Source organism: Filicampus tigris, chromosome 17, assembly GCF_054856515.1.
Source record: "Filicampus tigris isolate MCC_2025a chromosome 17, RoL_Ftig_1.0, whole genome shotgun sequence".
In the NCBI taxonomy this organism is placed as follows: Eukaryota; Metazoa; Chordata; class Actinopteri; order Syngnathiformes; family Syngnathidae; genus Filicampus; species Filicampus tigris.
This window is the reverse complement of record NC_141233.1, coordinates 15,079,444-15,099,599: the sequence shown is the minus strand read 5'-3', so window position 1 is coordinate 15,099,599 and position 20,156 is coordinate 15,079,444. Positions and strand designations below refer to the sequence as shown.

At 45.8% G+C, this 20,156-nt stretch overlaps 2 protein-coding genes across 7 annotated transcripts; one reads left to right on the top strand and one right to left on the bottom strand.

Annotated features, from left to right (window-relative positions):
• Positions 1–223: 223 nt before the first annotated feature.
• grm5a (glutamate receptor, metabotropic 5a) lies at positions 224–13,569 on the bottom strand. 5 transcript variants are annotated; one of them, XM_086057025.1, is made up of 18 exons: positions 13,383–13,569; positions 11,825–12,052; positions 11,629–11,762; positions 11,280–11,544; positions 10,823–10,937; positions 10,240–10,489; positions 8,090–8,325; positions 7,899–8,020; positions 6,824–6,948; positions 6,591–6,759; positions 6,175–6,301; positions 5,991–6,108; positions 5,567–5,753; positions 4,512–4,670; positions 3,987–4,112; positions 3,733–3,915; positions 3,493–3,662; positions 224–2,693 (listed from the first exon to the last, which is right to left on the bottom strand). In XM_086057025.1, the coding sequence occupies exons 1-18, from the start codon at positions 13,401–13,403 to the stop codon at positions 2,081–2,083; spliced, it is 3,348 nt and encodes a 1,115-aa protein (XP_085913151.1). In that variant the 5' UTR covers positions 13,404–13,569; the 3' UTR covers positions 224–2,080. The 5 variants fall into 5 exon arrangements, with proteins under 5 accessions (XP_085913151.1, XP_085913152.1, XP_085913153.1 ...); XM_086057026.1 differs by having other exon boundaries at positions 11,825–12,105; positions 13,383–13,533; XM_086057027.1 differs by having other exon boundaries at positions 11,825–12,102; positions 13,383–13,533.
• LOC147133579 (tyrosinase-like) lies at positions 6,719–20,135 on the top strand. 2 transcript variants are annotated; one of them, XM_086057074.1, is made up of 9 exons: positions 6,719–6,830; positions 13,378–13,654; positions 13,933–14,045; positions 14,509–14,645; positions 14,952–16,939; positions 17,768–17,984; positions 18,063–18,210; positions 18,856–19,037; positions 19,330–20,135. In XM_086057074.1, exons 5-9 carry the CDS (start codon positions 16,121–16,123, stop codon positions 19,575–19,577), a joined length of 1,614 nt encoding a protein of 537 aa, XP_085913200.1. In that variant the 5' UTR covers positions 6,719–6,830; positions 13,378–13,654; positions 13,933–14,045; positions 14,509–14,645; positions 14,952–16,120; the 3' UTR covers positions 19,578–20,135. The 2 variants fall into 2 exon arrangements, with proteins under 2 accessions (XP_085913200.1, XP_085913201.1); XM_086057075.1 differs by lacking the exons at positions 6,719–6,830; positions 13,378–13,654; positions 13,933–14,045 and adding an exon at positions 14,058–14,254.
• The last annotated feature ends 21 nt before the right edge of the window (positions 20,136–20,156 follow it).

Genomic DNA, 20,156 nt, shown 5'->3' with positions numbered 1-20,156 from the left:
GGCCTCAAAAGCTTTGATCCCGTTTGAAACCCAAATCCTGGAATGAAACCCTAACTTGTTCTTAAAACCCAACTTTGAAACCCTGAGCATTTGTTTTAAATAATTCTAAGTTGCCTCACATATATATTTGACTGAGACAACCAAGATGTGGTCATTAATCGCAACAAAATATACTTTGAAATAAAAGATAAACAGTTGTTCATTTGCACAGGAAACGCCTCAATCAAATTTTACTTCACTTTATTTTTACACAAAAACTAATCACTCAGTAGTAAGCTATTAAACTTGAAACTTAAGTAAACAATTCAAGGCAAATGCTTTTGAGTTGAACTAACTCATCGGTGCATCGCTAATATAAAGAGCGTCTATTAGCACAAAGCTACATGCTAGCATGGCAACACTGCATTCAAATATTGCACCAACGTGCGTGTGTGTGTAAGCATGCCACAACACGCATACTGTAAATTCTAAAAAATCATCTCATAAGAAAAATGACCTTCACCAAAAGAACCACTTACGATCGATAACAGAATTCATCCAACCCATCTTGTGTTTTGGAGACAAAGAAAAATAATATTCAACAGCATCCCACAAAAAAATGTAAGAATTGACATTTTTAGCTCTAAGATGCCATTATTATCTTAAAAAAAAAAAAAAAACAACTTCTCATCATTATTAACACGATTTTACCACTCTGCTACACTGTCGGTCCTGAGGTGGTTTTTGGTCCATTTAAACCACAAAGACATTCACATGTTAAGAAAACATCAGCTGCAGCTGAATAAATGTTTGCTTCCGAGCTCGTAAAAACTTCTCACAAGGTATTATTAATCCATAAGAAAAACACACACAAAGAAGCAAATAGCAGTCATGTAGCATATTAATACTATTTGCTAAAGCAAAATCATTAAAAAAAAACTCGCCTTGAAAGTCACATATAAGAAACCATCAGGAGTCCTTGTGAGAGCTCAGTTCAGCGAGCATCAATGCATTTACTCAAAAAAGACACGTAAGAGGATGCGTAAAGTAAACGACGGACGACATTATACGTATCAAAGTTAACGAAGACTGTTTTGTTGTTTTTTTAGGTTTTACAGTGCTTAGGGTGCATTATTACCCATAGCATAAAAAAAAAAAAAAAAATCTGGACAAATCAGAGTTCCACATTAAGTAATTCTGATGTAAACATTTCCTGGTCTCCGGAAAAAAGTCACCCGAAATAAACAGAGTTAGCAAATTCAAATATGAACATGAATATTGTACACATTAAAGGTAATAGTATTTTTCTGCACTTATTTTCAAATTTTCTTTGGAATGTGAAGGTTCAAAGATCGGTAACCCTCCCCCCCGTCAAAAAGAAAAATATCGTTCTTCCTTTCAGCCTTTTAAGTGAAAAACTTGATGTTTTTCCTCCACCTGTTGCAGTGAATTCATGTCGGATTAGGAGCCGGATGAGGCTAGTTCCAGGAAATCTCTGAAGCGATATATTCACCTTTACAAACTGACGAGGCTTAACGGCGAACATGTTCCCATCTTCTAAAATTCCAAGATATGAGGTTGAAAGGAAAGCATGTTCCTACATTAGCATCCTTTTAGCATTAGCATTCAGACATCCGCTTGACTTGATCTTTTCCTCTGTTTTGTTTGTTCACCCCCGTTGAATCCATGTCGTATTAGCAGTGGAACATGGCTAGTTCCTGGAAAAGCTGCTAAATTCTAAAATTCCAAGGAACAAGGCTGAAGAAAAGCATGTTCTCTCTTTAGCTCCCTTTTAGCATGAGCATTCCCGCTTCACTTGACATTTTTCTCTCTGCCCTACGCAGTGAATCCATGATGGCTTGGGAAAATGATGTGGATAGTTCTTGGAAAAGCCGCCATCCTCTAAACTCCAAGATATAAGCCTGAAAGGAAAGCACGTTCCCGCTTCCTGTTCATCTTAGTATTAACATATTAGCATATTAGTATTGTAAATTATCGTTCACACTCTCATGCCCTCTTTACTTGACCATGAAAGGAACGTATCCATGTAAAACGTTTCCACTGTTTTCAAGGCACCACAAATTTGGTCCAAGGGAAGCGTTTACAGAGAGGAAGCACTCTGGCTGTAGTGTCGCGGCAGCAGCTGCCCGTATTCCGCCTCCGAGGCGCCGGATAGCGAGGAGCGCGAGGAGCAAGCGTCGTAGCTCGCCTCGGAGCTGAGAGAGGCATCCCGGAACGGTGACGGCGGCGTGAGCACGGCGAGTTCCTCCCTGTCTCTGATGCGGCGCGCCAGGTGCTCGTACAGCTTTCCGGTGGGGCCGTCGGCGTGGGCGCCGGCCGGCATCGCGGCGGCATCCAGCTGGTTGAAGCTGTTGACCACGCAGTTGATTTGCTCCATGACTGTGGCGCCCTCTACCGGACCGCCCATCACGCCGAGTTCGCCCACGCCGACGACGCCGATGTCGCCGACGACGCTGATGTCGCCGTCGGTGAGCTCGGCGGGTGTTGGCCTTGTGTTGTCTCCGTCTTGTAGCCATTGAGGCTCGACGCTGGCCGCCGCCTCGCCGCCACCGCCCGTGGAGAAAGGCTTGATGATGGCGGTCTGGTTGGCTTCCACGGCGTCCTTCTTCTTGACGTGGAAGGTCATCCTCTTCCAAAGGTTGGGCCTGTAGCTGGGCTCGTTCTGCTCCCAGGCAGCGGACTTCCCGTTGGAGCTGGGAACAAAGCTCAACGTCACAATCTCAACCTTCAACCTTCCATTTCCTTCCATTCCTCCCACCATCCCTCCTTTCAGTTAATTGTACATTCCCCTCAGTTATCCCTCATCTTTCCTCGAAAGAAAAATCCTGGTCAAATTCCCAAAGGATGGACCAAAATGAGGACGCCTATCCTCAGGGTGTTTTTTTTTTTTTTTTTCCTTCTCACAGTTTCTTGTATTCTGCCTGTTGTTGCAGTGTTGGATTAGGAGTAGGATGTGGGTAATTCCTGGAAATGCTGACATTTGTCGTGATGGTGTGCCAACCATCATGATATTGAAGGGAGTGATTGGCTTTTAACACTTTGTTTTGCAATTTTTTTTCAGAGTGTGAGAGGTAATCGGGGGTGCGCCACCTGTGTCACGATGTTGAAGGGGATGCTTTGCTGTCGATCTTTATTTTGCTGATAATTTTGAGGGTCTCTGCACGGACGAGGGGGTGCGCCAAGTCTGGCAGAGTAGCGAAGTGGGGTACGTGGCTTTAAACAGCACCAGTTGAAGACAGACGTTGAAGGTGTTGTGTGACTTTAAAACAAGCTTCGTTTTTGTGTTTCCTGTCTCGAGTGTGTGCAAGAGAGGGGGTGCGCTAACTGTCCGGATGTTGAAGGTACTGTGTGGCTTGGTTGTGAGGGGCTGTACCATGTCTGCCGGGGTGTGGAAATCCGTGTATGACTTTAAACAGGATTTGACAGTTTTTTAAAGATTCAAGCAGGGTAACGGGGGTGTGCCAACGTGCAATAGCCACATGAAACCCTTACCTGACATTGTCCTGCGCGGACGAGCGGCGCCTGAACAGTTTGGCCATGCTGCTGGATGGCTTGCCCGCCTTGGCGGCTTTCTTGGCGTTGCCCACGTGCATGCGCACCACGGTGGACGTGGTGAATGCGCTGCGTACGTTCTTCTCCGGCTTGGCCAGCATGATGTACACCTGACGGCGCGGAATATGACGCTTAAAGAGGCAGGGGGCTCGTCAAGGGAGGTGTGGCGGCGGTCCTTACCTTGGGCACAAACATGCAGCAGAGCGCCACGGTGGCGCTGAGACTGACGCTGAAGCACATGGTGATAATCTTGTAGTTGGAGCCAAAGTAGATGGGCACGAAGGCCAGCCAGATGATGCAGGTGGTGTACATGGTGAAGGCGATGTACTTGGCCTCGTTGAAGTTGGCCGGAACGTTGCGAGTCTGCGCCGAGAAAAGAAGAAAAACTCCATAACTGACCATAACGACTACACGTGGTGCGTGTGCAGGCTTGCCTTGAAGGCGTAGAAGGTGCAGCTGAGGATGAGCAGGCCGTTGTAGCCCAAAGGCGCCACCACACCCAGAGTGGTGAGGTTGCAGATTAAGTGCACCTCACGTATGCTGGGGTAGTCGTGGATCACCTGAAGGGCGCATTTCATGCGTTATATCGAACAGTTTAAAACATGCACTCAGTTCAACATTTGGTGCACCCCCTCTTAAAGGCACACATCCGGGTGGGTAAAAAAAAATAGGAAACCAAAAGGCCATTTTAAGTCATGCACTCCTTTCAGAATCCTGATAGAATTGGCGCACCCCCCTCAAAACAATTGAAAGCCACGCAACCTCGTTCAGCATCCTGAGTCGGCACACCCCCCCGCTCTAAACAATTGGCAAAACAAAAGCAACGAGCCCCTTTAGTTTCCTCACGCAGTTGGCGCACCCCTTCTGCCCGTCTAAAAATAGTCAAAACAAAAGCTGTTTAAAGGCACGCACGCCATTCAACACCCCGGCCTCTCATACAACCCCCCCCCGAAACGCACCTCTGGGGGCTCAATGACGAGCAGCGCCACAATGATGGCGAGCTGCAGCAGGATGAGCAGGAAGGCGATGACCAGCTGAGCGCAGGCGGACATGAAGCGAGGCTTCTTGGTGCAGATCTTCTTCTTGCTGCCTGCCAGGATGCGAGCGATGCGGTTGGTCTGCGTTCCAAAATAGATCAAGTGCTTATTGAGCCGCTGAGCACAAATATATAAATACATATTGATAATCCCCCTTCCTCACTCCCACGACGGCATGTACTGTACCCCCCAGCCAACAGTGAACAAAGCAGTCCATCTTTGCTTTCATCCTCACGCGGCCTCCCACAGTTCCTCTCCTTCATTTTCATATAAAGCAACTGGAAATAACATGCCTTAAAAGCACCTAAAGGATTAACTCCACAATGCTTTTTCTTTGGTTTTCGTGTGTGTGTTTGTTTTTTTCTATTAATGCTGCTACCACAGATGTTAGGAGTGTTGGCAAAATGAAAATGATTGACCATACAGCCGTGTTGATCACGAATCTTTAAAGCGGAATCAACCCCAAAAAATGTCTTGACAAGAATATGTACCTCAGGCACCTCCACCGGGCTAAACTTGATATTCTGATTAATATTGTGTTTGTGGACTATGTTAAGCGGCAAAATCCACCCTTTTTTTATCCACTTCATGGCGCGGCCATTTTGTCATTCGCTGTCGACTGAAAATGACGTCGCAGTTGCTCAGGTAACAACCGATCATGGCCCGGCTTCAGAAAACAGATGAGCCGTGATTGGTCGCTTACCTGAGCCCTTAGGCAAGTGTGATGTCATTTTCAGTCGACTGCAGTGACAAAATGGCCGCCCCCTTCTGAGATGGATAAAAACAGGTCGATTTCACTGCTTAACTCATATGCCACAAAAGCAACTGAAATCAAAATGCTGTGTAAGGTCGTCTTCCCCTTTAAATGTGAGCAGTTTTATTTTTATAATCACGCAGCGCAAATTAGAACAACTTGGAAGCTCAACCAGCATCGCCGTTTATGTTCAGCTTTGAAAATGGCAAGTGACGCTTGGCACCTTAGTGACCAGGGCCGAGTAGCTCATGGCGGGCGACAGGCCGATGCCGAGCCTCTGCAGGTAGCAGTAGACGAGGTGCGGCTTGGCGATCAGGCTGAACGTGCACGCGTAGCCCAGACAAATGCCCGCCAGGATGATGTAGCACAGCTCCCGGCTGGATGACTTCACCACGGGCGTGTCCCAGAACCTGCCGGCCAATCAGATGACAGCCAGAGTCTCGTGATGTGACTCCCTGACAGAGTTGGGCACTATTTTTTTTTTTCATTTTTCTCTATTTAGTATAGGATTATTTATAACACTGACCAACAGAAATGAATGTTTTTTTTTGTTTTTTTTTTTTTAAATTGCTGCCTTTGTCATTTAAAAATCGCCTTCGACTACGCCGCAATTGCAATTTGAATTCATCAAATTCAATTGGACTTACTTGATGAAGACAGCCGTGACAAAGAGTGTCGCCAGTAGGCCCAGACAGGCAAACACGACGGCGGCGATGGGTTCTGGATCGCCCCAGCGCACGTACTGCACCGGGATGGGCTCGCAACCTAGGCGGGGACGAACAATGGAATTTCATTGTGATTTTGTACCATTCCTTTTTTTAATCTTCTTACCACGCAGGTCGTCGGTGGGCCACGAGCCCAGCTGGCAGGCGCGGCAGGTGTACTCGTCAAACACAAACTCGTTGTCCTTGCAGGGCGTGCACGTCCAGCAGCAGCTCACCTCGCCTTTGCGGATCACCTGTCAACATCGTCGTCAAAATAAAAAAAAAAAGACCCCGTCAAGTGAATTCACTATACGAAAATCGGCACTAAAAGAGGCAGCTAGAAATTTATTGCGATTTGAATTTGGCCATCTTGTGGACGATATCCTTAAAAATCAAGCGCGTTCTCGCTCGGATAGCAGATCACAGCAGAGGTGTTGAACTTTTGTCGTCGTCGTTGTGAAAACTGTGACTGGTAACAATCTTCCTCGGTCACCTTGTGTCAGCTGTTGTTGAAAGCCAGTCGCGCTCTTGCCGTGGTCTCACCTTGATCTGGGCTTTCTGGCAGGGCTCGGAGCAGACGGAGAATATGACGTCGCTGTCGTTGTTCCAGATCTCCTGGTCGTTCATGCGCAGGCCGCCCTGGTCCCAGCTGCCCACGTGCACGTAGGCGTACTCGTCATCGGCCATTTGCTTGAAGTTCATGATCTCGTACCTGGGACAAAAAGTGCCGTCGGTGGACCGTCGCGTGGGTGGAAAGCCACGTGCATCGTTCTCACCTGCCAGGTGAGTCTCCGTTCTGGTCAAAGTGGATGACTTCTCCCGACACGCCCGTGAAGTTGGTTCGCATCAGGAAGTCCAGAAGTTGGCGGCCGTCGATGGGCCGCATGGCCTCACACAGACCCTGGACGCAGCAAAAGTTCAGCCTTTCTTACGTTTACTAAACCTGGTGAGAAACACTCACCCTAATTTGAAAACCTAATGCTGGCTTGAAGTCCTACTTTCAAACCTTAATCTTGGCTGGAAATTGAAATTGGAAACCCTACTTTGAAACTTCAACCCTCATTTGAAACAGTAACCCTGGCTTGAAACCCCAACACCAATTTGAAAACCTAATTTGAAGCCCTATCTATATCTTTGCTACTGTAACAACGAAAATTTCCCCACTGTGGGATCAATAAAGGCATTCTTATCTTATCTTATCTTATCCCTGACTTGAAACCCCAACTCTGTTTTCAAACTCTAATTTGAAACCTTTACCTTAATTTGAAAGCCCAAGCCTAACTTGAAACCCCTTTTTGAAACCCTAAAACTGGCTTGAATCCTACTTTTGAATCCCTAACCCATACTTGTAACTCTAACAACGCCTTACAACCCTAATTTCAAACAATGGCCCTATCATGAAACCCAAATTTCAAATCCTGACCCTGGCTTTTTAAGCCTCATTTGAAACCCTAACACCATTTTGAAGCCCTAACCCTGACTTGAAACCCCAACTCTGTTTTGAAACTCTTAATTTGAAACCTTTACCTTAATTTGAAACCGTAATCCTGACTTGAAATCCTACTTTGAAACACAGACACTCATTTGAAACCCCAAGCCTAACTTGAAACCCGCTTGAATCCTACATTTGAAACCCCGTTTTGAATCCCTAACCCAGACTTGTAACTCTAACAACGCCTTACAACCCTAATTTCAAACAATGACCCTATCTTGAAACCCAAATTTCCAATCCTGACCCTGACTTTTTGAGCCTCATTTGAAACCCTAAGCCTAACTCGAAACCCTAAACCTGCCTTGAAAACCGCCCTTGAAACCGCCTTGTGATTGTTTCCAACAGTTTCTCGAATGTACCTTATATCCCGGGCAGAGGTCCTGCTGCATGGCGTGCAGACCGTACGCCATGGAGTAGATGGCATTGATGACAAAGCCCATCTTGGTGTCCTGGGCGTACTGGTGACGCAAGGACTCTCTCCCTGAACGGAAGGGACGTTTTAAAAGCCACTCTAGCGCCACCTACCGGCACCGGCAGGACGATCCCTCACAGCTGCACGTGCGGTTGTAGGCGGCGCTCTCCTGCGGGACGCCCCTCAGCTTGCACTGGAAGCGGTGCTGCCAGAATTCGGGGAACCAGGGGTTCCTCAGGTTGGTGTCGGGCTTGAGCTTCAGGTAGTAGTCGTCGAACCACGTCACGTAGGCCGACTTGAGCTTGATGGTGATGCCGCCCGCCGCCTCGCGCTCCAAGCCGTCCGTCACGTCGTAGCGGTCCGCCCAGCCGTCGCTAAAGCAGGAGGAGCGGCAGCATCGGTGACTGGCTGCTTTTTTAATTTCATTCAAATTTTTGGTTTGAAGTCCATCTTAATAAGGTTTCAAATTACAGACTCAAGCCAAGGTTAAGGTTTCTAATTTAGGTTTGGAATCAGGACGTCGACATTTATCATCAAGTGTGCTCGTCAATCGAAACAAGTGGTTTCCTATTTTTGGTTCATTTGAACACCGGATGATGTTTGTTCCTCTGCAGTCAAAGTGGCTACTCGGGGAAAAGATCTACTTCAAAGTTCGCCCGTGTTGACTAGAAGTGTGTGTGTGTGCGTGTAGGTGGTGTAGGAACAGGCGGCGGTGCGATCGCTGCCCTGAGCGCTCGGGCGCGTGGGTTGTTTTTTTTTTTTTTTTTTGTTCAGGAGTGATTCAAACTATCAGAGTCAGAGTCCCGTGTGCTTCTCACCACGAGCGCGTGGCCTCTCTGAGGATGCGTTACAAAATGGACGCCCACGCCGGGCTTGTGTAACTCCGGGACGCCGCCGTAAACTTTGGCTGCTTTTTTATGTCTCGAAACGGGCGAGCGCGTGCGGAGGTGCAATCAAGCGGCGTCCGGCGGGAGCGATGAGAATAGACGCGAGCTTATTTGGCTCCGGTCCCACTATATGGTCTTCACTTAATGTGTCAGGTCATGTGGTTTTCAGTCGGCTCTCACCGGACGCCTCATTAGGTACACCTCCAATAGAATACAAGATACACGAGCTGTATCGAATGTGATGACGATGCACAGAAACACTATTCTTTTAACAACTTGTTTCCTCTTGAACCTAGGCTCGATGCCCTAACACGAACCTTAATTTTACCGAACCCTAACCCTTGAATCCCGGATTTAGCATCCCTAACTTTCGTTTGAAACCCCAACCCAAGCTTGAAACTGCAGTTTGAATACATAGCCTTAGCTTGAAACCTTAATATGAAACCCTAATTCAAAACTACATAACTTTGAAACCCTAACTTGAAACCTGACTCGAAACATAACATGGCTTTAAACCCTTATTTGCAACCATAACCCTGACCTTATTTGAAACCCGAACCAAAACTTGAAATCCGATCACTTGACACCGTAATTTGAAATCCTATCCCTGACTTGAAACCCTGTCCCTTACAATGCACCATCATTAAGCCTAGAAGCTTTGAATACATATTTTAAAATAATTCTCACATTTCAGTTTGATCTGACTACACGTTTTACACTAGGAAAAAATCAAATGGATGCATGAGGTGTTAAAACAGAATCTTTTTTTTTTCTTTTTTAGCACACCTTTATGGATACAAATGTACAATTTTACTTTTTCTGTTTGACATTTACTCACATCAAAAATGTGACATGAAACATGGCCTGCCGGCGCATTTGCACGACGGCGACGACGAAGCACTTTTGTCTCACAAACACGCCTGGCGACGACATGGACGCCACTGCACGAGCTACCAAAGCAGCGCAGCACACGCGTGGACGGCGTGTTTTACGATATGTAGTTCAAGGTTACTCGACATGTTTGCTCTCCTCCCGCTGCAGCCCACATGTGCGTCTCCTAATGAGCAGAAGCATTTATAGAACGCCTGGCAACCTTAAAATAAAACACCTTCTTGGGAGACGCGGCTGCGCCAACCCCCTTGCCGCTTATCCCCACCCCCCCCCCCCACCCCCGCCCAACAGCAGCTCTACGACCCTCTCCCCACCATCGCCAGCCCTCCCTTCCACTCCTCCGCACGCTTTCCTTCCAACCAACTCTTGAACACATTTAGAAAAGCACAAGAGCAAGCAGAAAGAGCAGTACCTTTTGGTTTCCATGGCGATGATGGATGGATGGATGGATGGACGGATGATGGCATGTACTTTGTATATGACGAGAACGAGCTGTCTTCCCCGTCTCACCTCCCCACCAGCAGGAAGTCGCCCACCAGGCGCTGACGGCGCATGGCGGCGAGGATGCCTCGCACGGTCATGCCCTCGCAGAAGCAGGCCACCACGCGGGCTTTGGGCAGGTGGGCCCGCAGCTTGTGCAGCAGCCGGTCGAAGGCGCGCTCGCCGGCGTTGCTGTAGATCTTGTCCGAGTGCGCAATGCAGATGCCCTCCTTGGCCGCCATGTCCTTGAACGCCTCCATGCCGCTCTCGCCGTAGTTACCTAGGTGGGGGAATGGAAGAGGGCGGGGTTATTGGCGATCGCTGGCGCTGGGAGTTTAAGAAGCTGACGGCTAAGAATGTTTCAAAAAAAACGTGAGGCGCAAGAAGAATCTTGAAACCAGGCTCGAAGCCCTAATTTCACGCCCTGAACTGCACTTGGAAACTTCAACGCAGGCTTGCAACCCCATCTCTGGTTTGAAAACCCAATTTAAACCAACATCAAATATTGTCCGGATCATTTCCATGATGTCCGTTGGTTTCAAAGCGACTGCATTTCTACTGTAATTGATAACATTTCGACATCAGTCAAAATCCTGAGCGTTTGAAACCTTACCCTCGGTGTGTATGGCAGACACGTAGCTCCAGTTGTACCTCTTGATGATGTCCACCATGGCTCTGGCCTGCTGCATGTCTGACGGCACCACCCTCATGAAGTACTTAAACAGGCTCTGGAGGACGGACACTCATCAAGATGGAGGCGCGCTTGTCTATAAAAAGTGCGGTCATAATTCACCTTTTTGCTAAGACACGCCTCTGAAACAGACTGGCCAATCACAGCATGAAAAAATGAACAGAATACTATGCCTTGCACTAGCAAGCTTACCCGGCTAGTCTAACGAGCGTGATTAGGTGCAATGTTTGTATCCTTTAAATCCTCAAAATCGCCACTATCTTACCTGTAAAATAGTGGAGCACAATTGTTAGCTTGTTCACTCAAAATGCTATTGTTATACTACCATGCTTAGCGAAAGGTGACTTGATCATTTGTTAGGCCATGAAGTTTCCCTAACCTTGTCACTGAGAGTCATGCTGGTGGCCGAGTAGGCGATCTGCGGGATGTTGAAGAGCTGGAGCAGGTTCTGCACCTGGATGGCCACCGAACTGGACCCTGGCCCGATGAGCCCCACGATGGGCTTCTTGCTCTGCGGCACCGGTGCAACGCCGCCAGGTGCAGCGCACCTGGCCTGGCTCTCCTCCTCCTCACTGGATACCAGCGTGTCCCGGATGAACTCGATGCTCTGCTCCAGGGCCACGGCCGAGTGCCAGCACGAGTCCCTGCGGGTACATACAAAGGTGTGCCTCTGGGCTCAATCCCAGCACCACTCTTGTTCACGCTTTATGTGGATGTTGAGAATTTACCTGATCTCACAGCCCAGAGTGATATTGGGAAGAATGTTGGGATCAGCGTTAATCAGATCCAGCGTGTGCATCATGGCCTCCACCCTCTGGATCCCATACTGCTCACGCACCGCCCCGCACTTCCTCTCGTGCACCTGAGAGAGGTCACCGTACAAATGTCACACCACACTTAATATTTAAAATCGACAGTGCCCACCTTGTCTGCGGGCGGTTGATGATGGACGGAGAAGAGAGCTCCAATGATGATGTCGCCCGGGATGCGAGCCAGCACCCGTCTCTCGTTGTTCTGGGCGCCGACTCCGACCCGATCCCCCGAACCCAGTCGGCTCAGCTCGGCTCCCAGCAGTACGCTCGCTGCCAGCAGCCGTGCATACACCCCCAGTCTCCACACCACCCCGGCGTTCCTCCTCATAGCTGCCGCCATCTTCTCAGAGATGAGTTCCACATGAGTGCCGCTCACTGGTATCGTTTAGACTTCTTGATGAGAATGATAGCATCATTTTTTAGTAAACATTCCACAAGTGCAACGACACACTGCTGTCCATGGTGCTGAAGCCACAAACAGTGAAGCTGGAGCAAGGCCAGTGGGGGCTTGTGGGTGGCAAATACACACAATGCTCACTTTTCATTACTTTCACCAAGGACTTTACGTTTTAATCTCTCTGTTTGTTCTTGTTTTTAACCCCCAAACAAAGTAGCTAGTGATTTTCCATGAAACTTTACAGGCGTATTGTAGAAATACAATTTCATAGTGACGAACTGTACTTTATCACAATATATTTTATACTGTTTTGTACTTCTGACTTCACTCTCCTAAAAAAATATACTTCCTTCTTGTCGTATTACTTTATCCGTGTTAAAAGATTTTTCTCCTTGTAAAATGTACTTTTTGTGTGCTATTACAATTTAATTCTTGTACACGACTTCATTCTTGTAAATTTACAACTGTTTTTGTATTAAAATCATGACTTTTTCCCCCCATTATATTGCCAGAAAAACTGCCTACTGGCAATTCTTATAAAGTTACCACATTTTTCTCATATTACAACTTAATTCTGTGAAAGTAATGCTTATTTAATAGGAATGATATTTTCTCACAATATGAAGACTACTCATTAAAATACATCCATTAAAACTTCATGTCATATTAAGACTTTATTGTGTAAAATCTTTTTTTCTAGACAAAATACAATTAAAAAAAAAAAACTGGCATGCGATTTTATTTTATTATTATTTTTTTTTCATTTATAGTGAAGTGGCCAATTTCCATGCTGTGAAGCACAAACTACTAAAAATGGTCTACAATAAATTTTGCATTATGTTTCTATTTAGCTTCTGAATCTATTTGTATAGTAATTCAGTCTGAAAATGAATCGCATGAAATGAACAAATGACAAATACTGTATTGAATGTTTGAGCAGGAACACTCTGGCTAAGTCCAACGAGTGTAGGTGGAGTTAGACAAGCCTGTTTATGATTTTTTATTTTTTTATTTTTTTTGGGGGGGGGGGGGTGTATTCGTTGAATATTCAACGTTTTGGGGCTTTCATAGTGCAGCTGCTGGGGGCTCAGCTAGACTTAAATGCAAGTCACAAATTAAGCATAGAAATCACATTGTTGAGCCTTATTCTGTAATACCTTCCATGATTTCTAAATGTATCAATAAAAACACATTGCTCTCCAATCCTGCATTGATCAAAGGTGCTCTGAAACCATGAATTAATTATCCATGCTCAAACTTTCTTTCAGCCTACCTGCTGTCCTCCAGCATCCATGAAGTAGTCCACGCGCAGGTGAGCGTCTCCATCACAGGGAAATTGTGAATCTTCTTAACGTCGATACATCATAGCTCATCTGGTTGGAGCACGTTTAGCAAGAACACTACCACAAGAAGCGCCAGCGAATACCCGCACCCTCCCTCGAGCTGTCTCAGCCTTCTCGCCCCCGTCCCCTCCCACTCACGGACGGTTTCATCAGCGCAAGCATCACCAGGGGATGAAAGGGCTGGTGCTTTCAAAGTAAACTGGTAACAAATACTAATAATCATTTATCCCGCGTCCCATCACTTGTTAATACAATCTGGCGTTAAAATCAATGTGGTTTCGCGTATTTTACCTTAGTGCATTCCGTGCCATTAGTTGGCGCCGTTGCATGAAACTTGATTATGGCGGAGATAATATAGGAAACACGATTGAACATGGACGAGCGGCGATTTGCGATCGCGTTTCACTTTCTACGTTATTAAATGCCATTTAATGTGAATAATGCATTTGTTGCTAGGGGCTCCAACTTATTATTTTACAGGTCCGCCATTTTTGCCTCGCTTTTGGCGGGCGCTGAGTTTATTAGGAAGTTGTTGCGCACGCGTGAGTGGATCCGCTCCGGAAGACGCCGTTTTCCACCTGTTCGTCACTGAAGTGAGTATGGGTAAAGAGTTCTTTTATCCTTTATTTCAAAAGTGCGTTTGTTTTTTACCCCAACAAACATATTTCATGTCAAACAAATGAAGATGCACCGTATCAAAAGCGGACCTTGCACTTAATTTGTTTCCAACGGCGTGTCATTGGAGTCCTGTATTTTTTCATAATAAGAACATGCTAATGCTACGGAAATGGAACCCGTCCAGGTGAATATAATGACTTTGGTTCTTTGTTTAATTGAAAGTAATGGTGCCAAAGTACATAATGTAGCTTAGGGCGCTACTTTTCTTATGGGCCATTGTAATGCTACATGAAAGAAGCCATTGAACACCAGATGGACATAATTTGCACTCGGCTCATGTTTTGATTAATAAGCCCTGAATGAAGGAGTTTAGTGTGAGATCCGTTGTTTTTTCTTAGAATGCACTGTTTGTACAGCATCACCGTTTTCTCTCTTCAGGCAGATGGTGGTTTATGGCATCACTGCATCTTTTGTCTGTGGCATCTAGTCAAGCGGGCCTTGTGCGTGTTCATCTGCCTTCGCTCAGGCATATGACTCCACAATTCACTTTGAAATTCTTCAATTTATAAATTTGGGTGAGTTTTTCCCTTTAGTTTCTTTTGCCCATACCACAAAGGCCTACAGTTCCGCATGCCTTTGGGGTTTTTGTTGTTGTTGTTTATTGTTTTTATTGCTGTGGTTTTGCAGCTTTGACTGTGGCTCTGTTTACTTTAGTGGGGCGATCATGGGTTATGGTTGTTTGCTCAAATCTACAGAATTTTAGTCAGAGCAAATTCTAGCGAAATTTTGACCCCCCCCCATGACCTATTATGTGAACTTAATTCTAATAGAAATTTGTAAATTCTCATAAAATTGTCTTTTTTTTTTTTCTCACATGACAGGTTCACTCTTCCAAATCGACAATGTTTTCTGTGACATCAGTCAATTCTTGTAAATATGGGACGTTTGTTAGTTTTCTTATTATACCACAACTCGTAGAAATAAGACTTATTTCCGGCAAAGTTGTGACACAATCTTCGCTTTGTTCAAAGATTTTAAAACTGTTCCTTTTAAAGTTGGCCCAACGTTCTCTTTTTTGCTGCATTGATTATCTTAATATTGAGCGTGTGAGCGGCTTCATTGCTTATCATTTTTCTCTGTGTTGTTGTGAACCCACTAATGGCTTCAGGGAAAGCCTTAACCTGACGTTAATAACGTGATACATGGACTTTATTCTAATTCAAATACAGTTTAACTCGTTAAAAAAAAAAAAAAAAGTTCTAATTTTATTACACTTTGCCTTTGTAAATATTTTTTGAATGACTGTCTCTTGATTGCTATTTTTTTCTGGTAAAAGATTCCTTTTTTGCATTAAATTACTTTAATTTTCACACGATTACAACGTATTCTTGCGAGATCACAGGTGTATTTCTATTTCTGGATTTTCACTTCTTGCAGTACTTATTACTGAGCAAGATTTCTTCATGAATTTAGTTTTGTACGGCTAAAAACAATGAATCGAATAACTGAAGTTGCAAAAATAGATTGAGACAAAATCTCTACCTCAAAGCTTTGCATGGAACTTTAACAACTTTTTTCCTTATTCCAACTTACCTACTCTTCAACGTGTGAAATGTTGACTTTTTATTTTTTACTCTGAATTGCATTTTGTTGTTTGTAGTAATATGATTTTATTCATCCAAAATTAGGATTCGCTCTGATTTTCATTCTGTAGTTTGAGTTTGAATGGGTCCATAAAGTGTTTGCTTCAATTGCGATTTAATGTGTTAAATATTTGTAAAGCGCTTCTTTCTTTTGAAGTTGGCCCAAGTTTCTTTTTTCGCCGCATTGATCATTTAAAAAATGTGCAGCAAATCTTTTCTATCTGAGTGGTTGTGAGCTCCTTAATGGCATCAGTGAAAGCCTCATCCTGAGGTTAAGCGGCATGTGACCGGACTCAGCGAGGAAGGCGTGGTCTCTGTAGGAAGGACTTTTAAGGCTGAAAGCGTGACGGACTGTGTTCCAGGCCTTTTTTATTTTTTTTTATTTTTTATTTGCCACGCTGGCTGTGATGTTGGTCACTGCTGTGGTTTTCACGCTCTTTTGGGCGCCAGGGCTCCAGCAGTTCCCGCGCCTGTGTGCCACCCGCCAGGCCCTGCTGGCCAAGGAGTGCTGCCCACCTTGGGATGGGGACGGCTCGGCGTGCGGGGCCAGCTCCGGTCGGGGCTTCTGCCGGGATGTGGTGGTACCGGACACCCTCGACGGGACGCAGTACCCTTTCCGAGGGGTGGACGACCGGGAGAGGTGGCCCCTGGTGTTCTACAACCGAACCTGCCAGTGCATGGGCAACTTTATGGGGTTCAGCTGTGCCGACTGCAAGTTCGGCTACTTCGGGGACAACTGCCTTGAAAGGAGGGAGTCCCTCAGGAGGAACGTGTTCCACTTGACCCGAGCCGAGAGAATCCAGCTGGTGTCCTACCTGAACCTGGCCAAGCAGACGCCCAGCAGCGACTACGTGGTCGCCACGGGGACCTACCGGGAGATGGAGAACGGCTCCGACCCCACCTTTGCCAATGTGTCCGTGTACGACGTCTTCGTGTGGATGCACTACTACGTGTCGCGCGACGCGCTGCTCGGCGGGCCGGGAAGCGTGTGGGCCGACGTGGACTTTGCCCACTGGGCGCCCGGGTTCCTGCCGTGGCACCGCGTCTACCTGCTGCACTGGGAGCGCGAGATCAGGAAGATAACCGGGGACGACAGCTTCGCCATCCCCTTCTGGGACTGGAGGGATGCGCAGGGATGCGACGTGTGCACTGACCAGCTAATGGGGGACCGGAATCCCCGGGACCCCAGTCTGCTTAGTCCTGGCTCAGTCTTCTCTTCCTGGAGGGTAAATAAATACACTTTTTTTTTTTATTGCCCCCTCCAAATAGCTTTCTTTTCTTTTAGTTAATACTATTTAAAAATAAATAAATATGCTAGGTTTGTTGAAGACAAACAGCTTTGTTTAGAAAATGTAATGTACGTTATGAGGTTTATTGAGGACTTAAACATCAAAAGACCAAATTGTCTTCTGATGTTTAAAAATACTCTGAAAAGTGTATCGGAAAAAAAGAAAGAATTGTTGAAGTCAAAATTTTCCATTTTTACGCAAAAATTTTAGTATTAGAGAATTACAATTGTTTGTTGTTTACAAAAGAGACTTAATTAGACTTGTTGACTAAATCATCTTAATGAAAACACTCGTTAGTTTCTGACTGAAAAATGTCCGTCGAAAATGTTTGAAGAATTGAAATTGTCCTTGTTGAGAAAAACGCATGCGCAAGCTTTATCAGAGACTGTAAATTGAATAAAATTTAAAGATGCTGCCGGTGTTCGTAGCCCTGGACCCACCCGATTGCACATTTTAGAGTGGTCATTAATTGAGGGCAGGCACCTGTGCTAGAATCATGCTGTCTGATGAGTATCTTGATGTGCCACACCCATGTGAGGGATAGATTATCTCGGCAAAGGAGAAGTGCTCACATAAGCCATTCTGAGAATGAATGAATGAATGAATGTCTCTGTTGGGAAAGCACACTAACTAGGTTTGACAAAGACTAAATTGTCTTTCGTGTTAACGTAAATATCCGTACGTTCGGTCGGTTGAAGACTCATAGTTTCTTTAATCTGTTATTATTGAATTCAATGCGTTGACATTGTCCATTTCCGTCTCCAGTCGCTGTGCTCCCAATCGCAGGACTACAACGCTCGCGGCGTTCTGTGCGACGCCCAAGCCGAGGGCCCTCTCCGCCGTAACCCCGGCAACCACGACCGCAACCGGGTGCCGCGGCTGCCCACCTCTGCCGACGTTGCCTTCACCCTCAGCTTGGCCAACTACGACACGGGCACCATGGACCGCACCGCCAATATGAGCTTCCGGAACACCATGGAAGGTTGGCAAAATGCAAAAAGTCAATAAATTTGTAATTTGTTCAAATTGTCTTGTGTGATCATGTTTGTCCCCTTTGCAGGATTTGGGGACCCCCAGACAGGTTTGGGGAGCAGCACTCGTATGGGCATGCATGCTGCTCTGCACATATTCATGAACGGATCCATGTCCTCTGTGCAGGGCTCAGCCAACGACCCCATTTTCTTACTGCACCACTCCTTTGTGGACAGGTGACACACACACACACACACACACACGCCTGATGACCAATTTATTGATGTTAGCGGATTTAATACAACCTACCATACGAATGTATCGCAATGTGCCCGATTCTGGAACCTAAACTCTGGAAAAACTCACCAATTCATACCTATCAGCATTTTTTGCATGCCCGTAGATGTCGCCAAACAGCTGGCTAATAGGAAATGAGTTAATTGTATTTTATAGGTTGCAATGGCGAGTTACACGCTAGCATCCTCACATTTCACTGCGTTTTGATTTCCTTTTTTCGGAACCAAATCTGTAAGCTATTTATTATCCTCTTGGGGTCACCATCCTCACGTTACACAAAATATCTGTGACTTTTGAGTGTGTGTGGCTTTAAAAGGTGGCGTCTGGCCCGGTAAGTGATGTGGGAGTCAACGAATGAGAGTGTCGAGTCGGCTGTTGTAAGCTCGGGTGTGCGGCTCGCTGTTGAGGCAGAGATTTTGCTTCATCGTTAAGGGAAAAAATAAGAAAAAAAATCATAATTTTGTCCGTTTTGGATGAAGGCTGTAACTTGACAAAATGTGGTAAAAGTGAAGCACTTTGAATAACTACTGCATACACTGACTACTAACACACATTCCACTTTGTGCTATTTTCCCCATGTAAAGTCTCTATGAAGAGTGGCTCAGGAGGCACAGGGCCAACCCGTCCCAGTACCCAACTTCCAACGCCCCCATTGGACACAACGGCGAGTACCACATGGTTCCCTTCCTGCCCCTGCACACCAACAGAGAATACTTCATAACCAGCAAAGAGCTGGGATACGAGTACTCACGCCTGCTGGCTGCCAGTAAGTGTCCAACGACTCGACTAATATAGTGATGATCTTTATGAAAGTGTGTTTGTTTCTTTGACTCCTCCTAAATTGTTTTTGATGTTTAATAATATGTAGTTGGCTAGGTTTGTTGAAGACCGAACTTTATTGAAAACAGTTTTGGTTTTTTGAAAGCGTGGGGCCGCCCATAATGCATATGCCAGAAGCTGCCACTGATGCTAAGGAAAACAAAATTTGTCATGGATATTTACAAAAAAAAACAAAAAAAACATCCATTTGTCACAACCTTCCCTCATCTCTTCTTTAGACCTGCTTCTGTCCGAGTCCTTGCGTCCCTACATGGAGGATTTGCATGCCATGTGGCCATGGCTGTTGCTCGCCAGTCTCTGCGGCGTAGTCATGGCGCTGGCCGTGCCCGCCGCCGCCGTCTACATCAAGCGCCGTGTCCCGGCGCAACCTTGGCTCCTAAAAGGTTTCTCACTCCCGGCCTTTGCGGAACGGCATCCTCTTATCGAGAAAGAGAACAAACCCCGCGGCTATGCAGCAGCCATGTGATGTGCCCATTAGGTAGACATGCACTCATTTACCAACATGTCCATGTTACAATAAAAACCTTTTTTCTTGCAAAAACAATATTGCTCTACAACTGAGTGTTAACGATATACAGCACTTCAGAATCCTTGGTGAGTATTACATTACTTTGTCATTGTTAAAAAATGCATTTCCTTGTCTTTGCCGACACCACTTGGATTCCATCTCGTGCTTCCGGGTGCAGAGAATAACTTTTCAGTTCCTTTAACACTTGCTGTGGTTTAATTTAAAAGGATCTTTAATCAGCGTTGATGAGGTAAAATATTGAAGTCAAGGGAGCTGAAATGTGGTCATCCAGCATTATGACATCACACCTGCTATTTCGTGACTTAGGTTTAGAAATACTAGAATATTCCTGCTGTGATGGTTGTAGAAGTTCTAAATTGGTCATTCTCGTCGCCACTGTTGTCTTGTTTGGGAGGGCGCACAATTTGAATCAAGTTGTACCGGTACATAGAAAGTAGTGTATTAAAGGTTTTCAGAGGGGTGGAAAAGTCATATTAAAGAAAACGTGATGCAATACGCCAGGTTTCTTTTGAAGTT